The sequence below is a fragment of the Podarcis tiliguerta genome (assembly GCF_965153285.1).
Source record: "Podarcis tiliguerta genome assembly, chromosome: 16".
In the NCBI taxonomy this organism is placed as follows: domain Eukaryota; kingdom Metazoa; phylum Chordata; class Lepidosauria; order Squamata; family Lacertidae; genus Podarcis; species Podarcis tiliguerta.
The window spans coordinates 36892536-36919811 of record NC_139549.1 but is presented as its reverse complement, the minus strand read 5'-3'; the positions used below and the strand labels follow the sequence as shown (position 1 = coordinate 36919811).

The window sequence follows — 27276 nt, the reverse complement described above, 5'->3', positions numbered from 1 at the left end:
CAAAACTGGAAATTTTGGGAAACCTGTATAGTATACTAGCAGCCCCATCCCCAGTGTTGCTTGGGCGTTCTAAGAAACAAACAGACAAAATCAGGGCAGTTTGGAAATCAGTGTTTACAACTATCATACAAAATTAGGTTTAAAATGCAGCTTTGAAAGGTTCAGTCCGCCATCTTGGCTCAAAAACGGCATCCAAACGCTCCCAAAGCCAAAGATGTTTTCTAAGTTTCTCCAATATCTAAAAACATGCTCTCTCTCTCTCTCTTTTGAGACAGAGACTCTGCAGCAACCAGCTGAAGTTCTTTGCAGAATATTCCTCTTAAGCTGAAGTTTGTTTGCAGAATATTCCTCTTAAACCTATTTATGCTACTGCTGCCTTTTCAATCTTCCAAAGTGTGCTTTATTGCATGGCTGCTAATTGCTCATTCTTATCAACATTATGTATTTTTTTATTACAATTTATTACTTTATGGGTCGTTAATCTGCCTTCAATTATCTTAGACATAGACAGGACATTCCTTCTGATAACAAGCAAACACTCATGCTTATTTAATCGGGCCACTCAGCTCGCCTACGATTTCTTTCCCTTGGAGAAAACAATGTGTGTGTGTGTGTGAATGCATCCGTATGAATCAGTTTCCCAACATCCTGTCACATTCTAGGGTAGGTTTGGCCCTCTGGCCAACTCCCATCAGGTCCCAGGAAGGACAGACCCCAACCTGGCCTTAAGAGATCTCCACGTGGTCGCTACTGGACCCACGCCAGTCACAAAACGCACCTGGGGAATTTCGAACACTGCCTAGAAGGAGGAAATCCCAGCTACATACCTGTTGCTGGAGTATTCCTCAGGCCTCTTCCGGGAACAACACGAATAGGCCAGAATCTTAAACATGTCTGTGAAGGCGCTGCCGTCAGGGGGCTTTGTGATGAAGAAGCTCTGGCCACAGAGAAACACGACGAAGGACACCCCGATGCAAACAGCTGGGATGATGTAGCCGATGACAAAACTCACGTTCTGCTGGATGTACGCGATGCCTCCCAAGGATACGATGGCCCCCAAGTTGATGCTCCAATAAAACCAATTGAAAAACCTTCGTGTGGCTTCGGGGCCCCGGTCTTTGACCTGCACGAGAGTTTGTTGTCGTTCTTAAATCTCCTCCATAAAAAAACAACCTACAAGTCAATAACTATTTGCCAAAACAAACGCCTAATCAAGAGCAATGCATTCCCATTCAATTTTAATTGCATTCGTGATGCTTCTGAAAATCCAGGAGGGTCAGAGAAAGTGGTTTTTTGGGAGGGGGGACCAGTTGTGTTTGTTTGTTACTATGTTATGTACATTTGTGGTTTTATACAGGCAAGGCTCCATTTACACACGCTCAACACGCGCTCAGCCATGCACACACTTATTGCAGAGTCCCTGAAAGCGATCCCAAATCCTCACAAAAAGGGGCGGAATGGGGTGCTTGCAGGCTTTTGCTAAGGTGCTTCAAATATACGTGATTTCACTGAGCCATGTGGTGCCTTGGGACGTAACCCCACACTAAACAGGGGTTGCCTGTCTTGTAAACCATCCTGTGATGCTCAAACGCCGGGCAGTATAGAAAATAACAAGCAAGTCAGTATAAACTTGGTGATGTTCCTAAGAACCCATGCAAGATTAAGAATCTAAGGGTGCATTCAGACTTGGGGTTTACTGCCTTAGTTTTCCTGGTGATCACGCTAGTAGTTTTGCCCAGGTTTCTAATGTACCTTTTGCGCTGCCTTAACTATTGCCTTATGAAACTGCAGCTTTCGGATTGATCTACAAAGCCACGGCACACTAAATTTCATCCACACCAATAAGGCACCACAGCAGATGCCATTGGATACGTCCCCTTCTCTTATGCCCATGTGTACTTCTATTCCCCATGAAAATGGGGTTCTCGAAGCTACGAACATGAGTTTGACCAAACTGCGGAAGGCAGTGGAAGTCAGGAGTGCCTGGCATGCTCTGGTCCATGGGGTCACAAAGAGTCGGACACGACTAAACAACAACAGCAACAACAACCATACCTTCTATTCTCCACCCTAAACATACCCAACCATTCCTCAAAAGGCTTGGCTTCCAGGGGCTTGGATAATCCTGGTCACCTTCCTCTGCACATCTTCCTGCTTGTCAGTACCGTTCTTAAACTGTGATGCCCAGAACTGAACACAGTGCTCCAGATGTGGTCTGACCAAGGCAGAACTATTACATCCTCTGATCTGGACATTATACATCTCTTGATGCAGCCTAGATTAGCATTAGTGCTTTTCTTTTTGGACGCTGTATTACGCTGTTGACATGCAGTTCAGTAACTGAACTTTCCTCCTTACAAAAACCCAAGTTGCCCACACACAGACTAGCAAGGCAGGGAGAAGAAAGCTAGAACAGAACGTTTATCAGGAATTGGGACTTTTTCAGCCTGAGGGCTGCATGCTTTGCCAGGTGACCATCTGGGGGCAACATCCCAGTGGTGGGCAGAGGCAGAAGTGTGCCAAGTGCTGAACATAAATTTTACCTTTTGTACCACTGTGGGTTAAACCACAGAGCCTAGGACTTGCCGATCAGAAGGTCGGAGGTTAAAATCCCCACGACGTGGTGAGCTCCCGTTGCTCGGTCCCTGCTCCTGCCAACCTAGCAGTTTGAAAGCACGACAAAGTGCAAGTAGATAAATAGGTACCGCTCCGGCTGGAAGGTAAACACCGTTTCCATGCGCTGCTCTGGTTTGCCAGAAGCGGCTCAGTCATGCTGGCCACCTGACCCAGAAGCTGTACGCCGGCTCCCTCAGCCAATAAGGCGAGATGAGTGCCACAACCCCAGAGTTGTCCGCGACTGGACCTAACAGTCAGGGGTCCCTTTACCTTTTGTACCATAAGCTGGTTTCTATCCACACTGCCCCATCCCTCATCCAGGCAATCAAGAGGCATTACCAGAATTTGGACACATCCCGGTCAGGCAAAAACACTCAAGGAGGATGCAAAGCAAGGGGCAGCGAGGGTGTGGCCTGAGGAGAGCATACCAAGGGCTCAAGGTTTCCCAACCCTATTCTGAGAGAAAAAATACAGGGGAGCCTTCAATCCCAAATCAGAACCTGCAGGAAGTCAGAGCGACAGTGGCTTTGCAGGGTTTCAGACCGGAGTCTCTCTCCCTTCCCAAACCTGGGGGTGGCAGGGAATGAACCTGGGACCTTCTGCATGCAGGTGCTCCACCACCCTTTGTTTCTGCCACCTTGGCGAAAGTAAGACCACAGCGATTCCGGGAAGCCACTGAGGAGCAGCTGTGCAGCAACTCCCCGCGAGGAGGAACTGAGAGATGCAAAATATAGTTCCCTGCTGACCAGAGTTTATAGCGCTGCCGTAAATCTCCCACCATTTCACAGCTGAAACGAGGCTCAGACCTGTGTGCGCTTAAAGCAGCCGTATCTTTGCAAGAACCACACAAGCTGGGCATCTCACCCACCCCTCCCCAAATCCATGTTGTGAGAGGTCTGCACTGCCTGCTGTCTGGAATATGCCTTGGCTATGCAATGGATGTACCCTGCTGGCTGGATTATGAAGGTGGATCTCTTAACAGGGGTTCAGATGGATATCCCCCCCCCCATATGCAGAAACGAATCATGAGAGCTACATGGGGCTTCACACCCTGAGTCACCCACCCTTTTCTCCCGTTGCTGGATGTGTGATTGTCACATCACATGTCTGTGTTTACATTCCATGCTTGGAAAGTGTGGGAAACAGAAGCCAGTCCTATCTCTTCCGTCGTATTGTACTTTTGTTTTTTTTTACTTTTTCTCTCTCTTTTGGAGAAGATGTGAGAGGACGCCATGATTGCTTTGTCCTGTATATACAGTCATCCCTCGGATTAAAGATGCTTCAGGTTGAGCGTTTTCAGGTTGCGTCCCACGGCAACCCAGAAGTAACGGAACAGGTTACTGTATTTTTCGCTCCGTAGGGTGCACCAAACCATAGGGCGCACCTAGTTTTTAGGGGGGGGGGGATAAAGAAAAAAAAATTCCCACCCCAACCCCAAAGAGCAAAGAAGCCAAGACCGCCGGCGGGATCCATTCCACTGGCTGTCTTGGCTTCCTCTTTAGCCACACACAACCTCTCCAGCCGGGAGAGGCTGCACGCGGCTTTGTTTTTAGCCGCGGGGCTGGGGTGGGGGAAGAACAGGTCCGGGAGCGGAGGCAAGGTTGTGCAGCCTTGCCGCAGCTCCTGGAGCTTGCAGGCTGGGGGAGCGCTCCGAAGGTTTGCGGATAGCTGCCTGAAGCCCGGGGAGCACAGTGGGAGTTGACACTGCGCTCCCCAGGCTTCAGGCTGCTATCCGCAAGCCTTCGGAGTCTGGCGGGAACTCCCACCACGTTACGAAGGCTTGCGGATAGCTGCCCGAAGCCCAGGGAGCGCAAGGCCTTTGGAGCCCGGCGGGCACTCCCGAAAGCCTACATACGCTCCATAGGACACACACACATTCCCCCTTCATTTTTGGAGAGGAAAAAGTGTGTCCTATAGAGCGAAAAATACGGTACTTCCGGGTTTCGCTGCTCGTGCATGTGCAGGCGATCAAAATGACATCACTGCAAATGCAAAAGCGGCAAATCACGACCCGGTCACGTGCAGACGCAGGCTGCGTTCTGCTCAGGATGCGAACGGGGCTCCGGAACGGATCCCGTTCAAAACTAGAGGTACAACTGTATTGCTTAATAAATTACTTAAATGCCACACCTCATAGCCTCAGCTTCCAGCTTTACTCTGCTCTTTGAGTGTGCACATATTTTCGGTTATGTGTCGCTGCTGCTCAATGGGACTGAAGAGTTATGACCGTCCTGTGCTGCGTTCCAGAGGAAGACGCCCGGAGAGGTTTGTCTCGATATGGGGGCTGTGCAGTGCCCCCCGGGCACTTCCGACAACCCCAGGGGCTGGTCCATGTGCAAACACACTGGCCAGTGGCCTCCCCGCTTCACCAGCTGAAGTTTGGCTGGTGTGAAAAGGGGCCCCATGCACTGGACCCCCCTCATGTGGAAGATCACTCCTCCTTCATGGTAAAGGGCCTTTTTTGCTTTACCTGCTTTTTAAGTGTCTATGCCACACAAGGAAGACCCAAGGCGCGCCTCTGAGACCACCACCCCTTCCCGCAAAGGGGCTGGAAGCCAAGTCTTACGAGGAACGGTTTAGGGAGTTGGGGGTGCTCAGTCTGGAGAAGACAAGGCTGAGAAGAGATATGAGAGCCATCTCCAAATATTGGAATGGCTGCCACACGGAAGATGGAGCAAGCTTGCTTTCTCCTGCTCTGGAGGGTAAGACTGGAGGCAATAGCTTCAAGTTACAAGAATGCAGATTCGGACTAAACACCAGGAAGAATGTTGTTGTTATTTTGCCTTGTTTTTACTTAAACCCCACCCTTTTTCCAAGGCAGTTTGCAGATAAAAGAACAACAAAAAACAAAGAAAAACTCCAAAACCCATTCAACAATGAGAGAATTAGATTTATCTAACCACACACACAATCTAATAAATCTAGTAAAACTACAATAACATATTATTATTAATTACAGTGGACCATTCGACTCCCAAAACCATTTAAAAACCAAGGCACGTCTTCCAATCGGCTGCAGGAGCTTCCTGCACTCAAACGAAAGCTGCGTCAGACGTTCGACTTCCGCAAAACGTTCGCAAACCGGAATGCTTTGCAGCATTCGAGAGCTGATTTGTTCAACAACTAAGCTGTTCAATAAACAAGGTACCACTGTATAATAAAAACAGCAGGGCACCAGTCCCTTCATTAAAAGCTGTGCGCCTGCCAAAGCCTGTTGGAACAAGGTCCTCTTCACCTGTCGGAGGAAGGACAGCAAGGAGGGAGCCAGTCTAGCTTCTCCAGGGAGGGAGTGCCAAAGTCTGGGAGTAGCCACCGAGAAGGCCCTCTCTCGCAAGGGTCATCTAGTCCAACCCCCTAAAATGCAGGAATCATGGCGACAGAATCCCTGACAAATGGCCATTCAACCTCTGCTTAAAAACTTCCAACGAAGGAGCACCTTTGGAGGTGATCCGTTCTACAGTCAAACAGCTCTTATGTTTGAAGATGGCTCTCATATCACTTCTTGGGCTTCTTCACAGTAAGCCTACCAAGCTCCCTCATCCATTCTGCAAAAGGCTTGATTTCCAGACCCCTTCATCATCTTGGTCACCCACCACCCTCGAAGCAAGTTCCAGCTTGTCAGCATCCTTTCAAAATTCCTGGAACCTCCTTGCCCCAGACGTTATAATGGAGAAGAGGGTAATAGATAGAAATTATGATGGAATATAATAAATAATAATGGCAGCTGAAGATACTTTGCTAATGCGCCTTTGCACTGCATTCCTCTACTCAGCACATGCCCAAAATATGTCTGAGATTCACAGGCCATCTCTGTTTAGGATGAATCACCCCTTAGGAGAACAACATTTGTTACAGGGATAAACACACACAGAGAGAGACCAAGATGCCAGTTTTAAACAGAGATGTATGCTTGGAACTGATGACTAACTGAAGTTCTTATGCCCGGTCATTGCACCAGTTGCTAAATTTCCTGAGTTTCCATCTCAGCAAGGAAAAAAAAAAATGAAACGAAACACAGAATTCAGAACGATCTTCCTGCTGAATCATCGCTGGGGATCTATTTTGCTCAAACCTTCAAGCTTTTCCAGTTATGCAACACTTGCATTTAGCAGAGCAACATGATATTAAGCCCAGGCCATGCTCCATAACAAGCATGACTTGCTTTTAATCAAATTAAAGTGTCCCGTTTCCTCCAGCTTGGCACCCGTGCCAAGGAGGCTGGATGAAAAGCAAACCCAGGACGGTTGCTGGGTAGACGCCATTGCTTAGTAACACGGTTGTTGTTTATTTATGCATTTAACAACATTCATGGAAGAAGAGTCCTCATAGAATCATAGAATCCTAGAGCTGGAAGAGACCACAAGGGCCATCGAGTCCAACCCCCTGCCAAGCAGGAAACACCATCAGAGCACTCCTGACATGTTGTCAAGCCTCTGCTTAAAGACCTCCAAAGAAGGAGACTCCACCACACTCCTTGGCAGCAAATTCCACTGTCAAACAGCTCTTACTGTCAGGATGTTCTTCCTAATGTTTAGGTGGAATCTTCTTTCTTGTAGTTTGGATCCATTGCTCCGTGTCCGCTTCTCTGGAGCAGCAGAAAACAACCTTTCTCCCTCCTCTATGTGACATCCTTTTATATATTTGAACATGGCTATCATATCACCCCTTAACCTCCTCTTCTCCAGGCTAAACATGCCCAGCTCCCTTAGCCGTTCCTCATAAGGCATCGTTTCCAGGCCTTTGACCATTTTGGTTGCCCTCCTCTGGACACGTTCTAGTTTGTCAGTGTCCTTCTTGAACTGTGGTGCCCAGAACTGGACACAGTACTCCAGGTGAGGTCTGACCAGAGCAGAATACAGTGGCACTATTACTTCCCTTGATCTAGATGCTATACTCCTATTGATGCAGCCCAGAATTGCACAGGCTTTTTTAGCTGCTGCATCACACTGTTGGCTCATGTCAAGTTTGCGGTCAACCAAGACTCCTAGATCCTTTTCACATGTACTGCTCTCAAGCCAGGTGTCACCCATCTTGTATTTGTGCCTCTCATTTTTTTTGCCCAAGTGCAATACTTTACATTTCTCCCTGTTAAAATTCATCTTGTTTGTTTTTGCCCAGTTCTCTAATCTGTCAAGGTCGTTTTGAAGTGTGATCCTGTCCTCTAGGGTGTTAGCCACCCCTCCCAGTTTGGTGTCATCTGCAAATTTGATCAGGATGCCCTTGAGTCCATCATCCAAGTCGTTGATAAAGATGTTGAATAAGACAGGGCCCAAGACAGAACCCTGTGGCACCCCACTAGTCACTCTTCTCCAAGATGAAGAGGAACCATTGATGAGCACCCTTTGGGTCCGGTCAGTCAGCCAGTTACAAATTCACTGAGTGGTAGCATAGTCAAGACCACATTTTACCAGCTTCTTTACAAGAATATCATGGGGCACCTTGTCAAATGCCTTGCTGAAATCAAGGTAGGCTACATCCACTGTGTTCCCTTCATCTACCAGGCTTGTAATTCTGTCAAAAAACGAGATCAGGTTAGTCTGACATGACTTATTTTTCAGAAATCCATGCTGACTATTGGTGATCACAGCATTCCTTTCTAGGTGCTCACAGACTGTTCGCTTAATGATCTGCTCCAGAATCTTCCCTGGTATTGATGTCAGACTGACTGGGCGGTAATTATTTGGGTCCTCTCTTTTCCACTTTTTGAAAATAGTCCTGTGTCACCCGGGTGCTTACACCCAATTTCACCCACTCATTGGTTCCAATGAATTGGGTTACAAAATTATGGTGGACAGGAGAAAGGGAAGGAAATAGAGAAGGTGCAAGCTGCATTTTTAAAGCAGTGCTTTTCAAACTTTGTTCTGTGACTCCTTACTGAGAAGATGAGCAACAGCAGTGCAGGTGAGTGGTTAAGAGTTAGGCAGTGTGCACACTAAATCTTTAGAGCAGATTCGAAGCACATTCCCCCGCCCCTCAAAGGATTTTGGGTGCTGTAGTTTACCTCTCACAAAATGGCTCTGAGCATGTTCTGGGTGCAGGAATTTGTTTGAAGTTCCAGAACTAAATTGCGCTCAGCCCGTTTCACACAAAAGTTAACATTATTCACTGCAACAGTTTAATTTTATGTAGGGTTTCCTCCTTAGCCTTTTATTGTCCTGAAATTATTCCACAAGGCAGCAGACGTTTAGGATCCATTTTCCTTCTCCTAGATGGGTTACCTTCCCAGGTGGATAATGATGATGATGATGATTTATTGAATTTATATACCGCCCTATACCTGGAGGTCTCAGGGCAGTTCACAGCAAAAAATTAAAATATAAAACCACAAAATATATAATCAAAATAAAACAACCCCCCAATAACACCCCCCCCCCTTGAATGAGCCCCCTCTATGGCACATGCAAAAACCTCTTTCATGGCCAGGGGTCAGCAAACTTTTTCAGCAGGGGGCCGGTCCACTGCCCCTCAGACCTTGTGGGGGGCTGGACTATGTTTTGAGAAAAGCTAATGAACGAATTCCTATGCCCCACAAATAACCCAGAGATGCATTTTAAATAAAAGGACACATTCTACTCATGTAAAAACACGCTGATTCCCGGACCATCTGCGGGCCAGATTGAGAAGGCGATTGGGCCGGATCCGGCCCCCGGGCCTTAGTTTGCCTACCCATGTTCAAGACAGTTGGGCCCACTATTAGTCTTCTCCGCTCAATCTGCCAGAGCCTGTCTTCACATAAATAATAATAATGATGAACTAATTAATAACGAATTGATGCTTTTGAATTCTGGTGCTGGAGGAGACTCTTGAGAGTCCCATGGACTGCAAGAAAATCAAACCTATCCATTCTTAAGGAAATCAGCCCTGAGTGCTCACTGGAAGGACAGATCCTGAAGCTGAGGCTCCAATACTTTGGCCACCTCATGAGAAGAGAAGACTCCCTGGAAAAGACCATGATGTTGGGAAAGATGGAGGGCACAAGGAGAAGGGGACGACAGAGGACGAGATGGTTAGACAGTGTTCTCGAAGCTACAAACATGAATCTGACCAAACTGCGGGTAGCAGTGGAAGACAGGAGTGCCTGACGTGCTCTGGTCCATGGGGTCACGAAGAGTTGGACACGACTAAACAACAACAATTAATAACGAGATGGGTGCAGCCACCGTTCCCCATTCATTTCAGCGGTGCTGCAGAAGAACCGCCTGATTGGCTGAAGCTGCACATTCAGACTGGCATGCTTTGTCTTTTAAAGACAGTTTCGCTTCCTCACAGGCGAATGGGCTAAATTCAGAATTGCAAGAGATTTGGGGGGGGGGGGGAATCAAAATGCGTCACACAGAAGAACAGGAAATGGACAGAGTGCAATGCTGCTCAAAAAAGGGAAGCAGGCGATGAAGAGGACATCACAATCCCAAGCCTATTTTTTGAGAACGAAGCTCTTTATCTGAGTCAACCCTTCACATCAGGACACATTCCTGGAAATGTAGGCAGGTGGAGATGTTCACATATATTTATTTTATGTAACACGCCCCACGGACGCCATGACTAATGTACAATTTGTCCTGCCGCTTGTCAGGTAAAAGCAGTGATTTTTGTGTCCAGGAAACCTGGGTTCAAATCTCAAGCTGGCAAAGAAAGAAGCATTTTAACAGGCCAGATTGTCAGATGTTCCACACTGTTTTCGCTTTACGTTCTGTATTAGTTTTTTGTGAGTTTTTTTTACATATTTATAGTGCCTTTTCTTTATTTTTATCTTATGTGCTTGCACACACATTTCCAGCATCAGAAAACTACACTAAAATATTTTCAAAAACCCTACGTCATACTGTGGTTAGGTATCTGAATTATGTTGGCGGGGCAGTGGAGAACTCTGTAATATCCACACTAGTTGTAAGTCATTCCTTCTTCCTAGAAGATTCTGGGAACTGTAGTTCGATGAGAAGGGCAAAGAGCCACCGCAGAATTCACAAGTCTCAGAAGCTACAAATCCCAGGATACTTTGCTGGAAGACATGACAGTTAAAGTGACTTTCAGAGAGAAGGGTGGGAGGCTTATGCTATAATAATAATAATTTATTTATACCCCGCCCATCTGGCTGGGTTTCCCCACATAATCACATAAATCCACATTAGTTACTGTATTTTTCTCTCTATAAGACGCACCAGACCACAAGACGCACCTAGTTTTTGGAGGAGGAAAACAAGAAAAAAAATATTCTGAATCTCAGAAGCCAGAACAGCAAGAGGGATCGCTGCAGCAATCCCTCTTGCTGTTCTGGCTTCTGGGACAGCTCCATAAGATGCACACACATTTCCCCTTACTTTTTAGGAGGGGAAAAGTGAGCCTTATAGAGCAAAAAATACGGTAATTTATGAGAGCGAAATTAAGTTTAATTGTTTTTTTTATAACCCAACAGTGTTGCGCACATATAAAATGGCACTTGAACGATGTTGAAAAGATTTAGCAGTTCTTCGCACATCTATCCCGGAAACTCCAGGGAACACCCAATCGATTAACCAACAGGGTTGGGAAGTGGAATTAAAGAAATGAAACACGCACAGCAACAATGGAAATGGAGAAGTCAGGTCCTTAAAGTGTGATTTATGGTTGAAACTAAGAAGTGTGTGTACAGGGGACCGTATTTCAGTGGCAGAGCACGTGTGTCGAATGCACAAGGCTCCAGGTTCAATCTCTGGCGTTTCCAACTAAATACAACAACAGATCATGTAGGAATTGACGGGGAAAGACCCTGATTTAGCGGTTCTTGTTTACCTGTAATCTGCCTTGAGTCAGGAGAAAAGATGGGGAATAACAACAACAACAACTAGATCAGAGATGGGGAACCTACATCAAGCCATGTCCCATTCTGCACACCTGAATCAGCATACTGTTCCCAATAAAGTAGTTCTCGTTCTCTCTCTCTCTCTCTCTCTATATATATATATATATATGCAGGGCAGTTTAAACTAATCTCAAAATGACAAGCACACAAAGGAACTTCTGCAATCACATAAAAAGGTAAAGGGACCCCTGACCATTAGGTCCAGTCGTGGCCAACTCTGGGTTTGCGGCGCTCATCTCGCTTTACTGGCCAAGGGAGCCAACGTTTGTCTGCAGACAGCTTCCGGACCAGCAGACAGATGTGACCAGCAGGACTAAGCCGCTTCTGGCGAACCAGAGCAGCGCACGGAAACGCCGTTTACCTTCCCGCCAGAGCGGTACCTATTTATCTACTTGCACTTTGACGTACTTTCGAACTGCAAGGTTGGCAGGAGCAGGGACCAAACAACGGGAGCTCACCCCGTCACGAGGATTCGAACTGCGACCTTCTGATCGGCAAGTCCTAGGCTCTGTGGTTTAACCCACAGCGCCACCCGCGTCCCATATATACATACACACACACACACACATAGCAGGGCAGTTTAAACTAGTCTCAAAATGACAAGAACACTTCTGCAATCACATGCTGATCCCTCAATTCCTGGATTTGCAATAATGCAAGGGGAGAATAGAAGATCCCCTCTCGGCCGGCCTTTCCCAGAGGTCCTCCAGATGGAAACTGGAGTCCAGCAACATCTGGAGGGCACCAGTTTGGGAAAGGCAGGTCTAGACTTTGCTTGGAAGAGATTCAAGGTGATCCTTGCACAGCTACCAACAAATCAGCCTTGCAGGAACTCAAGTCTTTATTCCAAGGAAGAGTCATCAATGGAAATACATTTAGTTGCTCCTGGGAGGTGGAGAAGACCATTTTCAACAAACCAAACCACAGTGCTGGGTTTTCATGAAGCAAGGCAGGGAAAGGAAGGGTATATGAAAATCCAAGGATGAAAATTGCGCCCTAAATTCTTCATGGTGCACTCCAGTAATAATCATTTGTGTTTGCATCCACCATTTTGAAGTTCTGATTAAAGTGAGCACTGGCATTATTTCTCTCTTGACACAACCACCCATCTTCTGGCAATAGATGGGATTTTCAAAATCGCGGGTCAAAACTGTAGTGGAAGTTACTATGCCTCATTGATTAACGAGTGGTATTTGGGGCTCGGGGGCCAGAGCTATGCCAGAGCAATAAACTATTCTGGACACACACAAAACAAATCCACTTTTGACTGTTCCAAGATGGAAGGGCAATGATCTAATTTGTGAGACTCAAGGTATTGTATGGACATTTGATGTGCTAAGATGGGCAGAATTCCATCACAAAAATACAGAAATAAATACCTGATGAGAGGGGGACCCAACCCCCCCCCCACATACCTGCGCACCATGTATCAGCCACGACACTGATATCCCAAAAGCATTATGCCACATGGTATGAAATTGGAGGAAGGCACATTATACTAAAAAGACCATTGGCTTATCTAGCTCAATACTGTCCACAAACACAGACAGCAGCTCTCTACGGCTTTCTACAGAAGGTGTTCCCACCCCTACCTGGAGCTGCTGGGAACTGAACCTGGGACCTTCTGCATGCATGCAAAGTAGGTGCTATACCTCATATGTGGTGGGACTGTAGTAAAATTAAAAAAAAAAGGGAAATGATATATTTCAAAAAACCTGAAGCATTCTTGTTAGGGATTGTAGGAAAAGACCTACTAAGGAAACTGAAAAATATCTTTATGTATGCGGACAACGGCAGCAAGAGTCTTAATAGCACAAGGATGGAAGAACAAGGAAATCCCAACCAAAGAACTGTGGCAGGAGAAATTGATGGACTACGCAGAATTGGCAAAACTGACACACAAACTACATGACAAGGATAACTGTGATTTTAAAGATGAATGGGAACCCTTTACAAAGTATTTAAAGAAACAACAAAATGAACTGGACCCCTTGGCAGGTTTGGCAAGATCCACCAGCTTGAGGGCGTCAGTTCCACTGTCCAACAGCTCTTACCAACAGATAGTTCTTCCCAATGTCTTGTTGGAATTTACCTTTCTTATACAGTGGTACCTCGGGTTACATACGCTTCAGGTTACAGACTCCGCTACCCCAGAAATAGTACCTTGGGTTAAGAACTTTACTTCAGGATGAGAACAGAAATCATGCTCCAGCGGCGCGGCAGCAGCAGGAGGCCCCATTAGCTAAAGTGGTGCTTCAGGTTAAGAACAGTTTCAGGTTAAGAATGGACCTCCGGAATGAATTAAGTACTTAACCCAAGGTACCACTGTAATTTGAATCCATTAGTCTAGCTCCTACCCTCTGGAGCAGCAGAAAACAAGCCTGACCCACCTGCACACCTTCCAGCATGGCCTTCGCTGATGCAAGATGTGATTATGTGCTCACTGCCCAATCTTTTGCATGTCTAGCAAAAAAATAAGCCACCTCAAATTCAGAGTTAACTTGCTCCTAGGCAAACATGTGCAGAAATGCAAGCAAAGAATGTTTTTGCTAGATCAGACGGGCCTTTAGTCTGAGCCATCAAGTTCCTGTGTTCATGGTTGTCCTCTTATGCGTAGGGTTTCTGTGGACATGATTCGAAGGCTACTTCCCCTGAACAACTTACTGTACTTCAGTTGTGATGGGGCAGCTTTGTTTTAAATCTGGGTCAAACGGTTAAGTTCACACTGCACCTTCCTTCATAGGAAAGACTGCATGTTCAGTTGGATGAAAGACAGACCTCACTCACCCTGTCCTTTCCCTTGTAAAAAACCCCCAAAATTTCTCATCTTTATCTCTTGAGAGTCCAATGCAGCAAGAGGAAAACCCCAGGCAATTGGGCGGCAAAGAGTAGAAAACAATGGGGTAGAAGAAACAGGTTAATATCCAATAGTTTATTATCCTATTAACTATCCACTCCTTCATTAAACTATTTCCTGTTTGCTTCCTGCTTAAGTCCCACTTCCCTCCCCTTGGGGATTCTCGAAAGCCACCCGGTTTATAATCCAGCTAGCATTCTTTTGTTTGAACTGTTATGTGCTCAGTATGCACTGTATTATTCAATCAAGATTATTTGGAGCATGTCATCTTCCTTTTCTTTCCCTGCCTCCCTTTCAATCACGGAGATCTGAGCAAATCAAAAACTTCCTCCTATCATTGCAAACATGAGTCCGTAGAACAAAGGCTTTGTGTCCTTTGTTGTGTGTGTTGCAAGACATACGCAACCACTGACATATCTGCTCACTGAGATTCTGCTGGTGAAAGAGCATGATGGGGTTTTTTTGATTTGCACAGAGCCTTTTCCCAAACAGGGAAAAAATATCTGCGTCTTAGAAGTTGATGTGTGTACACACACACACACACACTGGTTATGCAAAGGAAATTCCACTTGAAGTGTTGAGTGAATGTCATGTGGAGCCAAAGACCATAGGGGTGAATTCCATGTGCCTCTACTAACCTGGTACCATCTATGTTTGGGGCTACAACTCCTATTTTTGACCTGCTGAAGTCCACAACATCCTGAGTCCGCCACATTAGCAAGCCCTGGTTTAGACTTGCATTTCTTCAACAATGTGGGTCATGGCTCACTGCCAGCAGGACACGTGAAAAGGATCTGGAGTCTGAGTAGATCCCAGGCTTCAAATGAGTCAACAGCGTGATGCAGCAGCCAAAAAAGCTAATGTTGTTCTAGACTGCATCAACAGAAGTCTAATGTCCTGATGGAGGGAATTAACAGTCCTGTTCTAGTCTGCCTTGGTCAGACCCCACTTGGAGTGCTGTGTTCTGTTCTGGGTACTGCAATTTAAGAAGGATAGGGACAAGCTGGATCGTGTGCAGACAGAGGAGGGCAACCAAGATGACTAAAGGTCTGGAAGCCAAGCCTATTGAGGAGTTGGCTATGTGCAACCTGGAGAAGAGGAGACTGAGAGCCATCTTCGAATAACTACAGTGGACGCTCGGGTTGTGAACGTGATCCGTGCAGGAGGCACGTTAGCAACCCGCAGCGTTCCCAACCCACAGCGTCATGTCTGTGCATGCATGGGTTGAGATTTGGCGTTTCTGCGCATGCACGGCCGCCGAAACCCGGAAGTAACCCGTTCTGGTACTTTCGGGTTTCGGCGGGTCCATAACCCGAAAACATGCAACCTGAAGCATCTGTAACCTGAGGTATGAATATACAGGGTACCTCGGGTTACAGACGCTTCAGGTTACAGACGCTTCAGGTTCATAGCTGTCAACCTTCCCTTTTTTTGGCGGGAAATTCCCTTATTCCAGCGCCGTTTCCCGCTGCTTCCCCGGTTTGTTAGATATCCCGTAGACTGTCCCCAGGATAGGTGAGGCTGCTGATCCCTTATTTTCAAATCTGAAAGTTGACAGCTATGTTCAGTTTACAGACTCCGCTAACCCAGAAATAGTACCTCAGGTTAAGAACTTTGCTTCAGGATGAGATCAGAAATTGCGCAGCAGTGGGAGGCCCCATTAGCTAAAGTGGTACTTCAGGTTAAGAACGGTTTCAGGTTAAGAACAGAGCTCCAGAACGAATTAAGTTCTTAACCCGTCCTGAGGTACCACTGTAAAGGGTTGTTACATAGAGGATAGAGCGAGCTCAGGAACCCCGGGAACGGCTTCAACTGGCCAGCTAAACCAGCAGAGGGGAGTCGGTGAGTCTCAAACCCTCGGTGAGTTTGGGGATTGAGCAGACAAGACCAACAGCAGGTCCAAAGTTCAAAGAAGGCAGTTTCTGCATGTGCTGTAAAGGGAAGTGAGGGGCAGGTGGGGCTCATCAACCTGGGAAGAAAGCCCATGTAGGGGAAGGAAAACCCCAGTGCTATACCAGCTGCACTGGCTCCCAGTGGAGTACAGGATCAGGTTTAAGGTCCTGGTTTTAACCTTTAAAGCCCTGTACGGCTTAGGACCCTTGTACCTACAGGGCCGCCTCTCCTGGTATGTCCCACAGAGGAACTTACGGTCTTCAAATAAAAACATCTTGAAGGTCCCAGGCCACAGAGAGGTTAGGCTGGCCTCAACTAGAGCCAGGGCTTTTCGGCCATGGCTCCGATCTGGTGGAACACTCTGTCACAAGAGACCAGGGCCCTGCGGGACTTGACATCTTTCCGCAAGGCCTGCAAGACAGAGCTGTTCCACCAGGTCTTTGGCCAGGGCACAGCCTGACTCCCTCCCTCGGCAATCTTCGCGGAGCTCTGGCCCAATGGTTGCCAGTGGCTTGAATTAATTAATTTTATAATGAATGATTTTAGAGTGTTGTTTGTGCTGTACTTTTGTACTGTTTTATTGTTGTTAGCCGCCCTGAGCCCGGCTTCAGCTGGGGAGGGCAGGATATAAATAAAATTTATTATTATTATTATTATTATTATTATTCAGGAGAAGAACAGGCTAAGGAGTAAACACAACACAAATCCGGAGTGAAGTCCCTAAGTTGGTTGGATGGCGCCTTGTGCGCCTCCTTCCAGCAGTTTGACTCCGGTGGCACACTCCATTGTCTCTCGAGGCTGAGGGATGCCAACAATACATATTCTAACATTATCAAATAGATGACAACATTTTGCATCAATTTTTCAAGATTAGGAGGATTAGCACATTCCTGAAAGCATGAAAAATCCTCGTACCCTGAGTTGCCAGGGACTGAAGCTTTTTGCACGTAAAGGGCTGCTCTATGGTCCTTCCCACAGCCACATGAGACCTTGAAAAGTGACTGCATGGTGGAACAGGCAGTCCTGGGCTAGCTGAACTAATGACATGGGTCAACAGAAGCCAGATCCATACATACACCATCAGCAGTATCGAGTCAGGAAATCCATCTAATGTAAGAACAAAAGACGAACCCTACTAGATCAGGACAGTTGCCCAACTAGCCCAGAATCCTGTCCTCACAGTGGCCAACCATATGCTTCTGAGAAGCCTGCAAGTTCAACATCAGGCTTCCTCAAACTTGGCCCTCCAGATGTTTTGAGACTACAGTTCCCATCATCCCTGACCACTGGTCCTGCTAGCTAGGGATCATGGGAGTTGTAGGCCAAAAACATCTGGAGGACCGAGTTTGAGGAAGCCTGTTCAACATGAACGCAAGACACTCTGCCCTCCTGCAACTGCCATTCAGATACCTCCGACACTGGAAGCAGAACATCGTCATTGTGGCTACTTTCTTCTTTGCACTTTCTGCACACCATGTATAACTTTATAAACTTGTACGTATCTTGCTTGCCCTTTCTCTACACAAGAAAAGTCCAAAATGCTGCAACTTCTGCTCACGAGGAAACTTGCTCCATCTCCTTGATCATCTGTGCTTTGCTGGTGTCAACAGATATGACCTCACCGCAAGGCGCAAGTGGGGGACCTTTTTAACCCCAAAGCGTCGCAGTATCTTCTGATGCCGGTGACCAGAGCAACAAATGCCCCCCCTTCCGTACAATAAGTGCCTTCCTGCATACACTCTTATCATCTATCCAAACAAGCAAGAGGTGTGATCAGAGTTCAGGGGCCACATTCCAACTCCAGGCAAAAACATGAATGGAGGGCGCAGAGCAGGGCCAATAACAGATGTGGCTGGGGAGGGCCTGAAGCAAGTTTCGGAGGGCCACGTTTCATTCATCTTCCCCATAGCAAAGTATGGCTTCCTTATCAACAGAAAAGACCAGCTTCCTTGGCGGATAGCCTCGCCTCACAAATAACCACTTGACCGCTTCCATCTGCAAACCTTGGTTGTTACAGGTGCCCCATAATACTCATTACACATTTGTAAAAAAAAGTAAAAAATGACAGCGCCCACACTTTGGAAATCCCTAACTACTGACGTCAAGCAAGCTCCTTTTCTGTACCACAAATTTTTGGTGTCTGATATAACTGCTTTGTCTGATATTCTTGTCTGACACATTTTTGGTGTCTGATATAACCGCTTTGTTCAGACACACAGAGGTGTCTTAATCTGCTTTTTCACCTTCATTATTTTTAATAAATTATATTTATTTATTTATTTAAACATCTTTTAAAAAGTCGCTCTTGAGTGAAATACTGAACTGCTTTATTCTCCATGAAACGGCATTATTATTATTTTTTGCAGCCTTGTGGCATGCAGCACAAATCTCTTGGAAACAAAAAAAAGGTAAATTAAAAAATACTTGACCTGGTCGGCTCCGAAGGGCGTGATGTTGGCCTTGACGGAGCCCACGCTGATTCCCACGAGAACCAGTCCCACGAAGCTGGCCACCAGGCAATAGCGGTTGGCTCCCTGCAGCTGGCACGGGGTGTGGGTGATGTTGGGCAACACGGGCACAGAGCAGTTCTCTACGATCCGCAGGGGCATCTCCCCGCAGAGCCACTGGCGGGTGGTGGAGTAAGCCATGGCAGGGAAGACCAGCATGCCCAGCAGGTAGACCGCCATGCTGAAGAGGATGGTGGGGAACTTGCCCAGCAGGGCGTCCGCCAACCAGCCCCCGAAGGGCGACACCAGGTAGGTGACGCCCATGAAGAGCAGCAAGGCCTGGCTGGCTTGGGTGCCCTCCCAGTTGTAGGGCACCCCGTTGAGGAAAAGCACCAGGTTCGAGGTGATGCCGTAGAACGCCACTCGCTCCAGCATCTCCGCCAGCAGCACCGCAGCGCAGGCCAGGCGCCGGCCGCGGAAGGCGCTGGCGCTGGGGGAGCTGGGGGGCCCCCGGTGGTCGCCCCCTCCTAAGAGGGGGCTCCTCTCCATTGAATCATCCATGGGGCGCCGGGAAATCTAAACGCCTTGGCCAAACTCCAGTGCACCTCCCAGCCACTTACAGCTAGCCTGACCCCCCCCCCAAAAAAAAACCCTCTAACTTGCTCACACTCTCAGGGGCCTCCCAACCCCCTGACTTAGCTGCTCCCCAAATCTGCTAATCCAGGACTTTGCAAGCCCAGGTCTACCTAAGCTGCCCAGAACCTGTCTCAGTTTTGGGGTTCCTGTGGAAGGAGGTGGGTATTTCTTTCTTTCAGGGCAGGGCTAACTTCTGGATCCCCCACTCCCCCCGGGCTCTCAGCTGTTCCCCATAAACCCCCCTCCTTGCTCCACCCACCCGACCCCAAACTGCCCCACCCGGGATTCGAACTCGTGACTTCGGGCGCCTCCCTCGGCGCGGCTGCTCCGCTACCTGTGCCCTCCCCGCCGCGCCCGCCGCACCGGACCCCGCCGAACCCTCGCGCTCGACGGCCCTTCCGAGCTCCGCGCTGCCCTCCCTCCCTCCCTCCGCCCGCCAACTTCTCTCGGCTGTTGGAATGCCCAGGTCCTCCTCCCCCTCCCGACCAGGACTGGGGATTCGCGCTCGCTGATTGGCCGCGCCGCGCGGTCGCTCACAGAAGGGAGGCTCTTCCAGGTTCAGCCCTCACGTGGTTAGCCGCGGCAAAATAGAACGCTGCGGGGAGGGAGGGGGAGGAGGATATGCTAATTGAGGCAGGTGCGAGAGAACGGGGGCGTGGCTTGGCTCGACCAATGCCCTTGCTTTTCATGGTGGGGTTTTTTTTTGTCAATGGCAACCCGCCGTCTTATCAATGGAATGAGCGTTGCCGCGTGAGTTACTGTCGCAATACCCTAGTCACGCTTTTTCTTGGAAGTGAACCAAGAGGGTTGGTTTGTTTTTAAGTACTCATCTATTTACTTTTGTAAAATGTGACTTACAAATTAACGTGAAAGCAAAACATAGAGCAGGTAATTATTCCGAACTCTCAGGTGCTGCAATTGTAAGAAAATGCCAGTTGCTGTTGAAAAATAGCGGGAGGCTGTTCCTGAGTTTACACCTAGCTTGCAAGCTTGCCAAACACGTCTGGCTGGCTACTCTGAGCGCTTTTTGACTGGTTACCTGTTCACCCAGTTTTCTATTCAAATACTATTTCGTGGTTGGTTAAATGGGAAGGGAACCTGTAGCCATCAAGGTGTTGCTGAACTACAACTTCCATCAGCTCTGGCTATGCTTACTGGCGCTGATTTGATTTGATTTACTATATTTCTATACTTCTTGATACACATGAATCACAAAACAGCTTACAAACAAACAACAATAACACAATAGAACATGTTTATTTCAAATTTATATTTTTGACTTTTGTATTGGATAAGATTCTTATAAGGTGTGTGATCTTTGTTGTCTATATTGTGGTTTCTTCGGCTTGTAAACTGCCTTGTGCATAGTAATCTAGCAAGGCGGTATACAAATTAAAAGTGGGGAAAAATGAAGTGGAAAACATAAATCATGCAGAATAACTAACAAATCATCAGTAAAACAATTACAGTATATAAAACACTATTAACAAAACAGGTAAAAATATAAGCTAAACAGCACAATTACAGCAAAAGTCATATTATAGGATTCATAAAGTACTACAGCATTCGTAATATTTAAAACAATATTAACCACAATAACAAATAGCAATAAAAAAATTAACTAAGCAAAACCTCTGAAGGGCCAGAGTTTCCTCACAACTGCTCTATAGAGATCTGGCAGCTTGCTCCCATATGGTTCATAATGCAAACCCAGAAAGCGTCCCCTCTCCTCTGCGTAATAGCTCTGTCCAACACCGCCAAGCCCAAATCACCTTTTGAAAGATGGAAGCGGAACGGAATGTCCTGAATCTTGTTTCCAGGCAGTTCCCTCTGGGAGGCCGCTACAAACGCCTCGCTGATTACCATAGAGCTGAGAAGAAAGGATGGCCGCGTGAGATGCCTAGAAGAGTCGGCAGCAGGTTTCCGGTACCCGACACGAGGGAACGAAGGCGAAAGGGACGTGGCCGGATGTAGGGCAAGGGAGACAGCTGTGCTCTGCCAGGGCCATGCGGTTACTCATGCTGGGGGCTCTGCGTGCCCACACCGGGAACGGCACCACAGCGAGGAGGATCCAGTAAGTGCTCCCCGCGCCTCGGGGAGGGGCTCGAGGCACCGGAGCTCCCGCAATAACGGGCAGGCAGGAGTTGGCTAGGTGAACTAGGCTTGCCGCATGCATTTATGTCGTATTTGAGGGTTGCAACATTTACAATAAACAAATTTTCCGGGAGACTCGCAGTGTCTTTTGCAGGCAGAGATCCGTCAGGTGAAGCTGTTGGCCATTGCATCTCCACACAAACACTCCCACACTGAGTGGAAGTCTTCAACCTCAGATATGCAGATGAAACAACCTTGATGGCAGAAAGTGAGGAGGAATTAAAGAACCTTTTAATGAGGGTGAAAGAGGAGAGCGCAAAATATGGTTTGAAGCTCAACATCAAAAAAAACGAAGATCATGGCCACTGGTCCCATCACCTCCTGGCAAATAGAAGTGGAAGAAATGGAGGCAGTGAGAGGTTTTACTTTCTTGGGCTCCATGATCACTGCAGATGGTGACAGCAGTCATGAAATTGCTTCTTGGGAAAAAAGCAATGACAAACCTAGATAGCATCTTAAAAAGCAGAGACATCACCTTGCCAACAAAGGTCCGTATAGTAAAAGTATGGTTTTCCCAGTGGTGATGTATGGAAGTGAGAGCTGGACCATAAAGAAGGCTGATCGCCGAAGAATTGATGCTTTTGAATTATGGTGCTGGAAGAGACTCTTGAGAGTCCCATGGATTGCAAGAAGATCAAACCGATCCATTCTGAAGGAAATCAGCCCTGAGAGCTCACTGGAAGGGCAGATCGTGAAGCTGAGGCTCCAATACTTTGGCCACCTCATGAGAAGAGAAGATTCCCTGGAAAAGACCCTGATGTTGGGAAAGATGGAGGGCAGAAGGAGAAGGGGACGACAGAGGACGAGATGGTTGGACAGTGTTCTCGAAGCTACAAACATGTGTCTGACCAAACTGTGGGAGGCAGTGGAAGATAGGAGTGCCTGGCATTCTCTGGTCCAGGGGGTCACGAAGAGTCGGACACAACTAAACAACAACAAAAGTAGAGGCAAGCAGAAGTCACAACTAAAGCATTCATGACAGGTGGCCATCCAGCCTCTGCTTAAAAACCTCCAAGGAAGGAGAGTCCACCACCTCTCGTGGGAGCCTGTTCCACCATCAAACACCTCTTACTGTCAGAAAGACAATTTAGATTTTTGCATCCTTTTATGTTACACATATGCTGTTTGCTTCTCTGCATCTACACACACACACATTTATTTTCAGTCTGTAACATTTTACAGTTTTGTGATCAAGTAGCAGCTGATCTATGGAGTATGTGTGTATTTGTGTGTATTTATTGTATGCACACCAGACATTTAAAGCACACAAATTCCCCTATAGTTTGCCATTCATAGAGCTACTATTCTAAGCACCCTTAGCAAGCTGTAGTTTCTAGTGCAGTAGTTCTAGGAGACTTGTCCATCCACTATACCACACTGGTATAAACGGTGTTGCCATGCGCTGCTCTGGTTTGCCAGAAGCAGCTTAATCATGCTGGCCACATGACCCAGAAGCTAGCTATGGGCAAACGCCGGCTCCCTCGACCTATAGAGCGAGATGAGCGCCTCAACTCCAGAGTCGTCCGCAACTGGACCTAACGGTCGGGTACCTTTACCTTTATACCACACTGGATTCCACTCAAAGTTACTGAGATGGAGAGAAGCGCCTTGTCTGTGCTGTTTGGCACTGTGGAAGGTTTCTAGCAGATATGTAATGTTAAACTCCAATATTATTCCATTTTCTTCTTTGCTTGTAGGGATCACCTAGAAGCTGCTGGTCACTCCTGTACCCTCGTGGATATCTCTTCCTGCAAATCCCCGTTGGCAGTTTCAAATCTCATTCCCTCCGAGAACTTTGAGGCAGCTCTGGGCATTCATCTTTATAAAGCAGGCAGACTTCTTGAAGGTACTGTGGTTTCTGATTTTGTGTGTATTCCGGGTGTTACTGCCATTGTTTTCCAATTTGGGAAAAAGCAAAATCTTCCTACAACCTTTTGCATATTTGTACCTGGTAGAGATTGTCTCCTAGAAATTGTCTCCCTGACCTTGTGGCCTCCAAATGTTCTTGCATGACAGACCCCATCAATCCGGCTAGTGTTGTTTGTCATCAATGTTTGGATACCGACTGCCATTTTGAATCAAGATGGTGGACCAAAACATTGCTTTGGGGTGACTGTCCATTTGGGGACATAGTTTCGGCTACAGATATAGCCACCGAAGTTGGCATGAGAGTTCCCAAAATGGGGAAAGTAAACTTCACTATGGTGGTGGACTCCATTTTGAATCAAGAGGGTGGGCCAAAACATGACTTTGGCATGACAGCACCCTCTTTGTTTTGGCATAGGCTCGGCCACCTCAGTATGTTGTTGCCAAACTCAACATGAGATTTCTAGAGTTGGCAGTCTTTGTCGACATTTGGACACCGGGAGCCATTTTGAATGAAGATGTGACTTTGGCGTAACATCGCCTGATATTTGGTGTAACAGGTCCAAATTCACAAATCAGTCTATGCATTTTAAAATTGCAGTGTTTTATGGTTTCCACTACAGTGGTGCCTCGCAAGACGAAATTAATTCGTTCTGCGAGTCTCTTCGTCTAGCGGTTTTTTCGTCTTGTGAAGCAACCCTATTAGCGGCTTAGCGGTATTAGCGGCTATTAGCGGCTATTAAAGGCTTAAGGGATTAGCGGATTAGCTGCTAAAAGGCTATTAGCAGTTTAGCAGCTTAGAAAAAGGGGGTGGGGAGTGAAAAAAAATCTCAAGACTCGCAAGACATTTTCGTCTTGCAAAGCAAGCCCATAGGGAAATTCGTCCTGCGAAGCGCATTGAAAAATGGAAAACCCTTTCGTCTAGCGGGTTTTCCGTCTTGCGAGGCATTCGTCTTGCGGGGTACCACTGTAATTCCTTGGTAGTGCCAGGCGCTACCCATTAGTAGAGTTATGAACTGTGACGTCTCTATGGCATTGCAGCTAGTGTTCGACTAGGGCATGGGAGACCAGGGTTTGAATCCCCACTTGGCCTTGAAGCTCCACTGGGCGACCTCAGGGGCCATTCACATTTTCTCAGCCTAATCTCCCTCGCAGAGTTCTTGCAAGAATAAAATAGAGAGGGTTGAAGAGTGTGTGCCATCTTGAGCTCCTTTGAGAAAAGGTGGGATATATAAATATAATAAATAAACAAACTTTGCGATATAGGATGCCTCCTACTGGGTGGGAAAACTATACAATAATTGGGGAAGCCTGGGTCAGCTAGAGCATACATCACATGTCCTCCTCCTGATTTATTTTTAACAAGCGTTTATCCAGAATTTAAAAGCAGCCGTGTTACTAATTAGTGACCATCCCATTGCTATTTGTTAGCTTTGTTGTTGTTTAGTCGTTCAGTTGTGTCCGACTCTTCGTGACCCCATGGACCAGAGCACGCCAGGCACTTCTGTCCTCCACCGCCACCCGCAGTTTGGTCAGATTCATGTCTGTAGCCTCTTTGTTAGCTTAATGAGGTGTAAAACTGCCACTTAATTGTATTTGTTTCCCCACCTTCCAGAGCTTAAAAGAATGTAAAGCTTATTGCTTTGCCATCCTAATCGGTTGCAAGAAAAGAGTGTTGCCAGGGCTCATTCTGCTTTAACTGGCAGCGGGTGTGGCAGAGGGACCAGATCTGAGGAGATGCAGGAGTTTTGGGTTTTGGATGGAGAGAACTAGATGGAGCAGCTAGAGAACCTTACTTGACTCTGGCTGCAATCCCACACACGCTTACTAAGGAGCAAGCCCTGTTGAAACTGATAGGGCTTACTTCTGAGTTGCGCATGGAGAGTTGCACTGTAAGATATGGAACCACAAAATGTACTTTCCACTCCAACTTTAGCTCATTGGTTGATTGGCAGACAGTGCTGAGTGCTGGCTTCTGTCAGGGCAAACGGCCTTCTGGTTCTAATTGTGTTTTGATGATGATATTCATTTATTTGCTGCCCATTTGACTGGGTTACCCTAGCCACTCTGGGCAACTTCCAACAAATTAAAACACAGTAAGACATCAAACATTAAAAACTTCCGTATAGTGATTAATTTTAATTATTGTTTTAAACTAGGTTTTTGGGGTTTTTTTTGTCTTTATGACTTTGTTTTTAAGAGTTATACTTTTAAACATAGTAAGCCACCTCGAATCCCATCTAGGGAGAAAGGTGGGATAGAATCAGGCAGGAGTAATCAGGCTGGCATAATCAGGCTGGCTCATTTCATAGAAATCTCTTAGAAAGGTACCTGCACATTTTGTTTCATTACTTTCTAAGAGGGCTAGAGACACCCCTTTTTTAAGTGAAAGCTCAGCATCCGGGGGACACCAACGAAGGCCTTTCTGGGTGGCTGCTGGGTTGGCAAGCCACAGGGCGCTTTTCGCATGGTTGCCAAAACTTACCTGCCATAAAAGAGATATTGGAAGGACACATGCCAAACGCAGGATTATTATTATTATTATTTGAAAAATGGAATCTTTTCTTCATTACCGGAATGTAAAATTCTGATAAGGTGCCCGGACTTGTAACATGTGTAATTTGACATTGGGCTTAAAATATAATTTAATCATTAGGCGGCCATTGCAAAGGCAGTGTAGGAAGACCAGAAGAAGAAGACGAGGAAGAAGAAGAAGAAGAAGTCTCAATTAAATTTAATCAAATTAACCCTTGCACCTCTGGGCTTTTTGCAGGCAGCGGGATTCCTTTTGGAATCATCTTTGGTGGAACCGACATCAATGAAGATGCCAAGTGTGACGAAAAGGCCAAAGTGATGGGGAGAGTGTTGGAGGAAGCCAGGTAGAGGAAAGAGCCAGATTCTTAGGCAAAAGACGATCCTTGGGTAGTAATATAGCCAGTCTATGTTGCTGTTGCTGCTGCTTCGCCCTCCTCCCCATCTCGGATATCTTATCCATATTTCTTGATTATGAGGATGTTGTTGTTTACATAGTGTCTTCCCTCCCTCAGCCTAAATTTACCACCTAAATTTTGATGCTGGCAGCAGCAGAGCAAAGTGAGGGGGAAATAGAGGGAGGTAAAGGTAAAGGTACCCCTGCCCGTATAGGCCAATCTTGCCAGACTCTAGGGTTGTGCGCTCATCTCACTCTATAGGCCGGGAGCCAGCGCTGTCCGCAGACACTTCCGGGTCACCTGGCCAGCGTGACAAGCTGCATCTGGCGAGCCAGCGCAGCACACAGAATGCCGTTTACCTTCCCTATTTATCTACTTGCACCCAGAGGTGCTTTCGAACTGCTAGGTTGGCAGGCGCTGGGACCGAGCGACGGGAGCGCACCCCGCCGCGGGGACTCGAACCGCCGACCTTTTGATCGGCAAGTCCTAGGCGCTGAGGCTTTTATCCACAGTGCCACCCGTGTCCCTAGAGAGAGGAAACGACAGTTTAAAATAGATAGACCCCTGGAAATGTCAAGAGAAAATAAATGTATTTCTTTACCTTGTTTTAAGCCTTGTTTCCTTGGCTGCTTGTATGCAGCATGGGATAGGCTTCATTCTTGAGGGATCTGCGTTGTTTGTCATTAGAACCGCAAGGTTTGCCAACTGGATATTGTGGGGCAAGTACTGGTCTTGGGCAAGATTCCAACTGGTGCATGCACCAAGCTCAGGCTAAAAGCAAAACCACAGAAAAGGGTGTAACTCAATGGTTGAGCTTCTGTTCTGCATGCACAAGGCCCAAGGTTCAATATGCTCAGGTAGGTTGGGAGAGTCCCACCTGAAACCCTGGAGAGCTACGACCTGTAGCCAAGCACCAAAGAGGATGGGCATTTTAGCACTAGGGAACCACTCTCTGATGCCAAATCCAGCAACAGTTCATCACAAGGTGGTCATACAGAGCATTGTTTTGGGTAGCCTGCACATCAGATGCAAGCCCGA

General features: G+C 47.0%; 2 protein-coding genes across 4 annotated transcripts in view; one reads left to right on the top strand and one right to left on the bottom strand.

Moving 5' to 3' along the window:
- Positions 1 to 19735, bottom strand: part of SLC15A4 (solute carrier family 15 member 4) — a 61344-nt gene extending 41609 nt beyond the window's left edge. Inside the window, exons 1-2 of one of the 2 annotated variants that reach the window (XM_083418308.1) lie at positions 18635 to 19735; positions 828 to 1123 (exon numbers count right to left, since the gene is read on the bottom strand). In XM_083418308.1, the coding sequence (XP_083274434.1) occupies positions 828 to 1123; positions 18635 to 19213 (875 nt within the window). In that variant the 5' untranslated portion in view covers positions 19214 to 19735. The remainder of the gene's footprint in view (positions 1 to 827; positions 1124 to 18634) is intronic. The other variant, XM_083418309.1, reaches the window with a different exon arrangement.
- Positions 19736 to 21254: 1519 nt separating this feature from the next.
- The window catches only part of GLT1D1 (glycosyltransferase 1 domain containing 1), a 54935-nt gene continuing 48913 nt past the window's right edge, over positions 21255 to 27276 (top strand). Inside the window, exons 1-3 of one of the 2 annotated variants that reach the window (XM_083418352.1) lie at positions 21255 to 21362; positions 23140 to 23288; positions 26082 to 26187. In XM_083418352.1, the coding sequence (XP_083274478.1) occupies positions 21295 to 21362; positions 23140 to 23288; positions 26082 to 26187 (323 nt within the window). In that variant the 5' untranslated portion in view covers positions 21255 to 21294. The remainder of the gene's footprint in view (positions 21363 to 23139; positions 23289 to 26081; positions 26188 to 27276) is intronic. The other variant, XM_083418353.1, reaches the window with a different exon arrangement.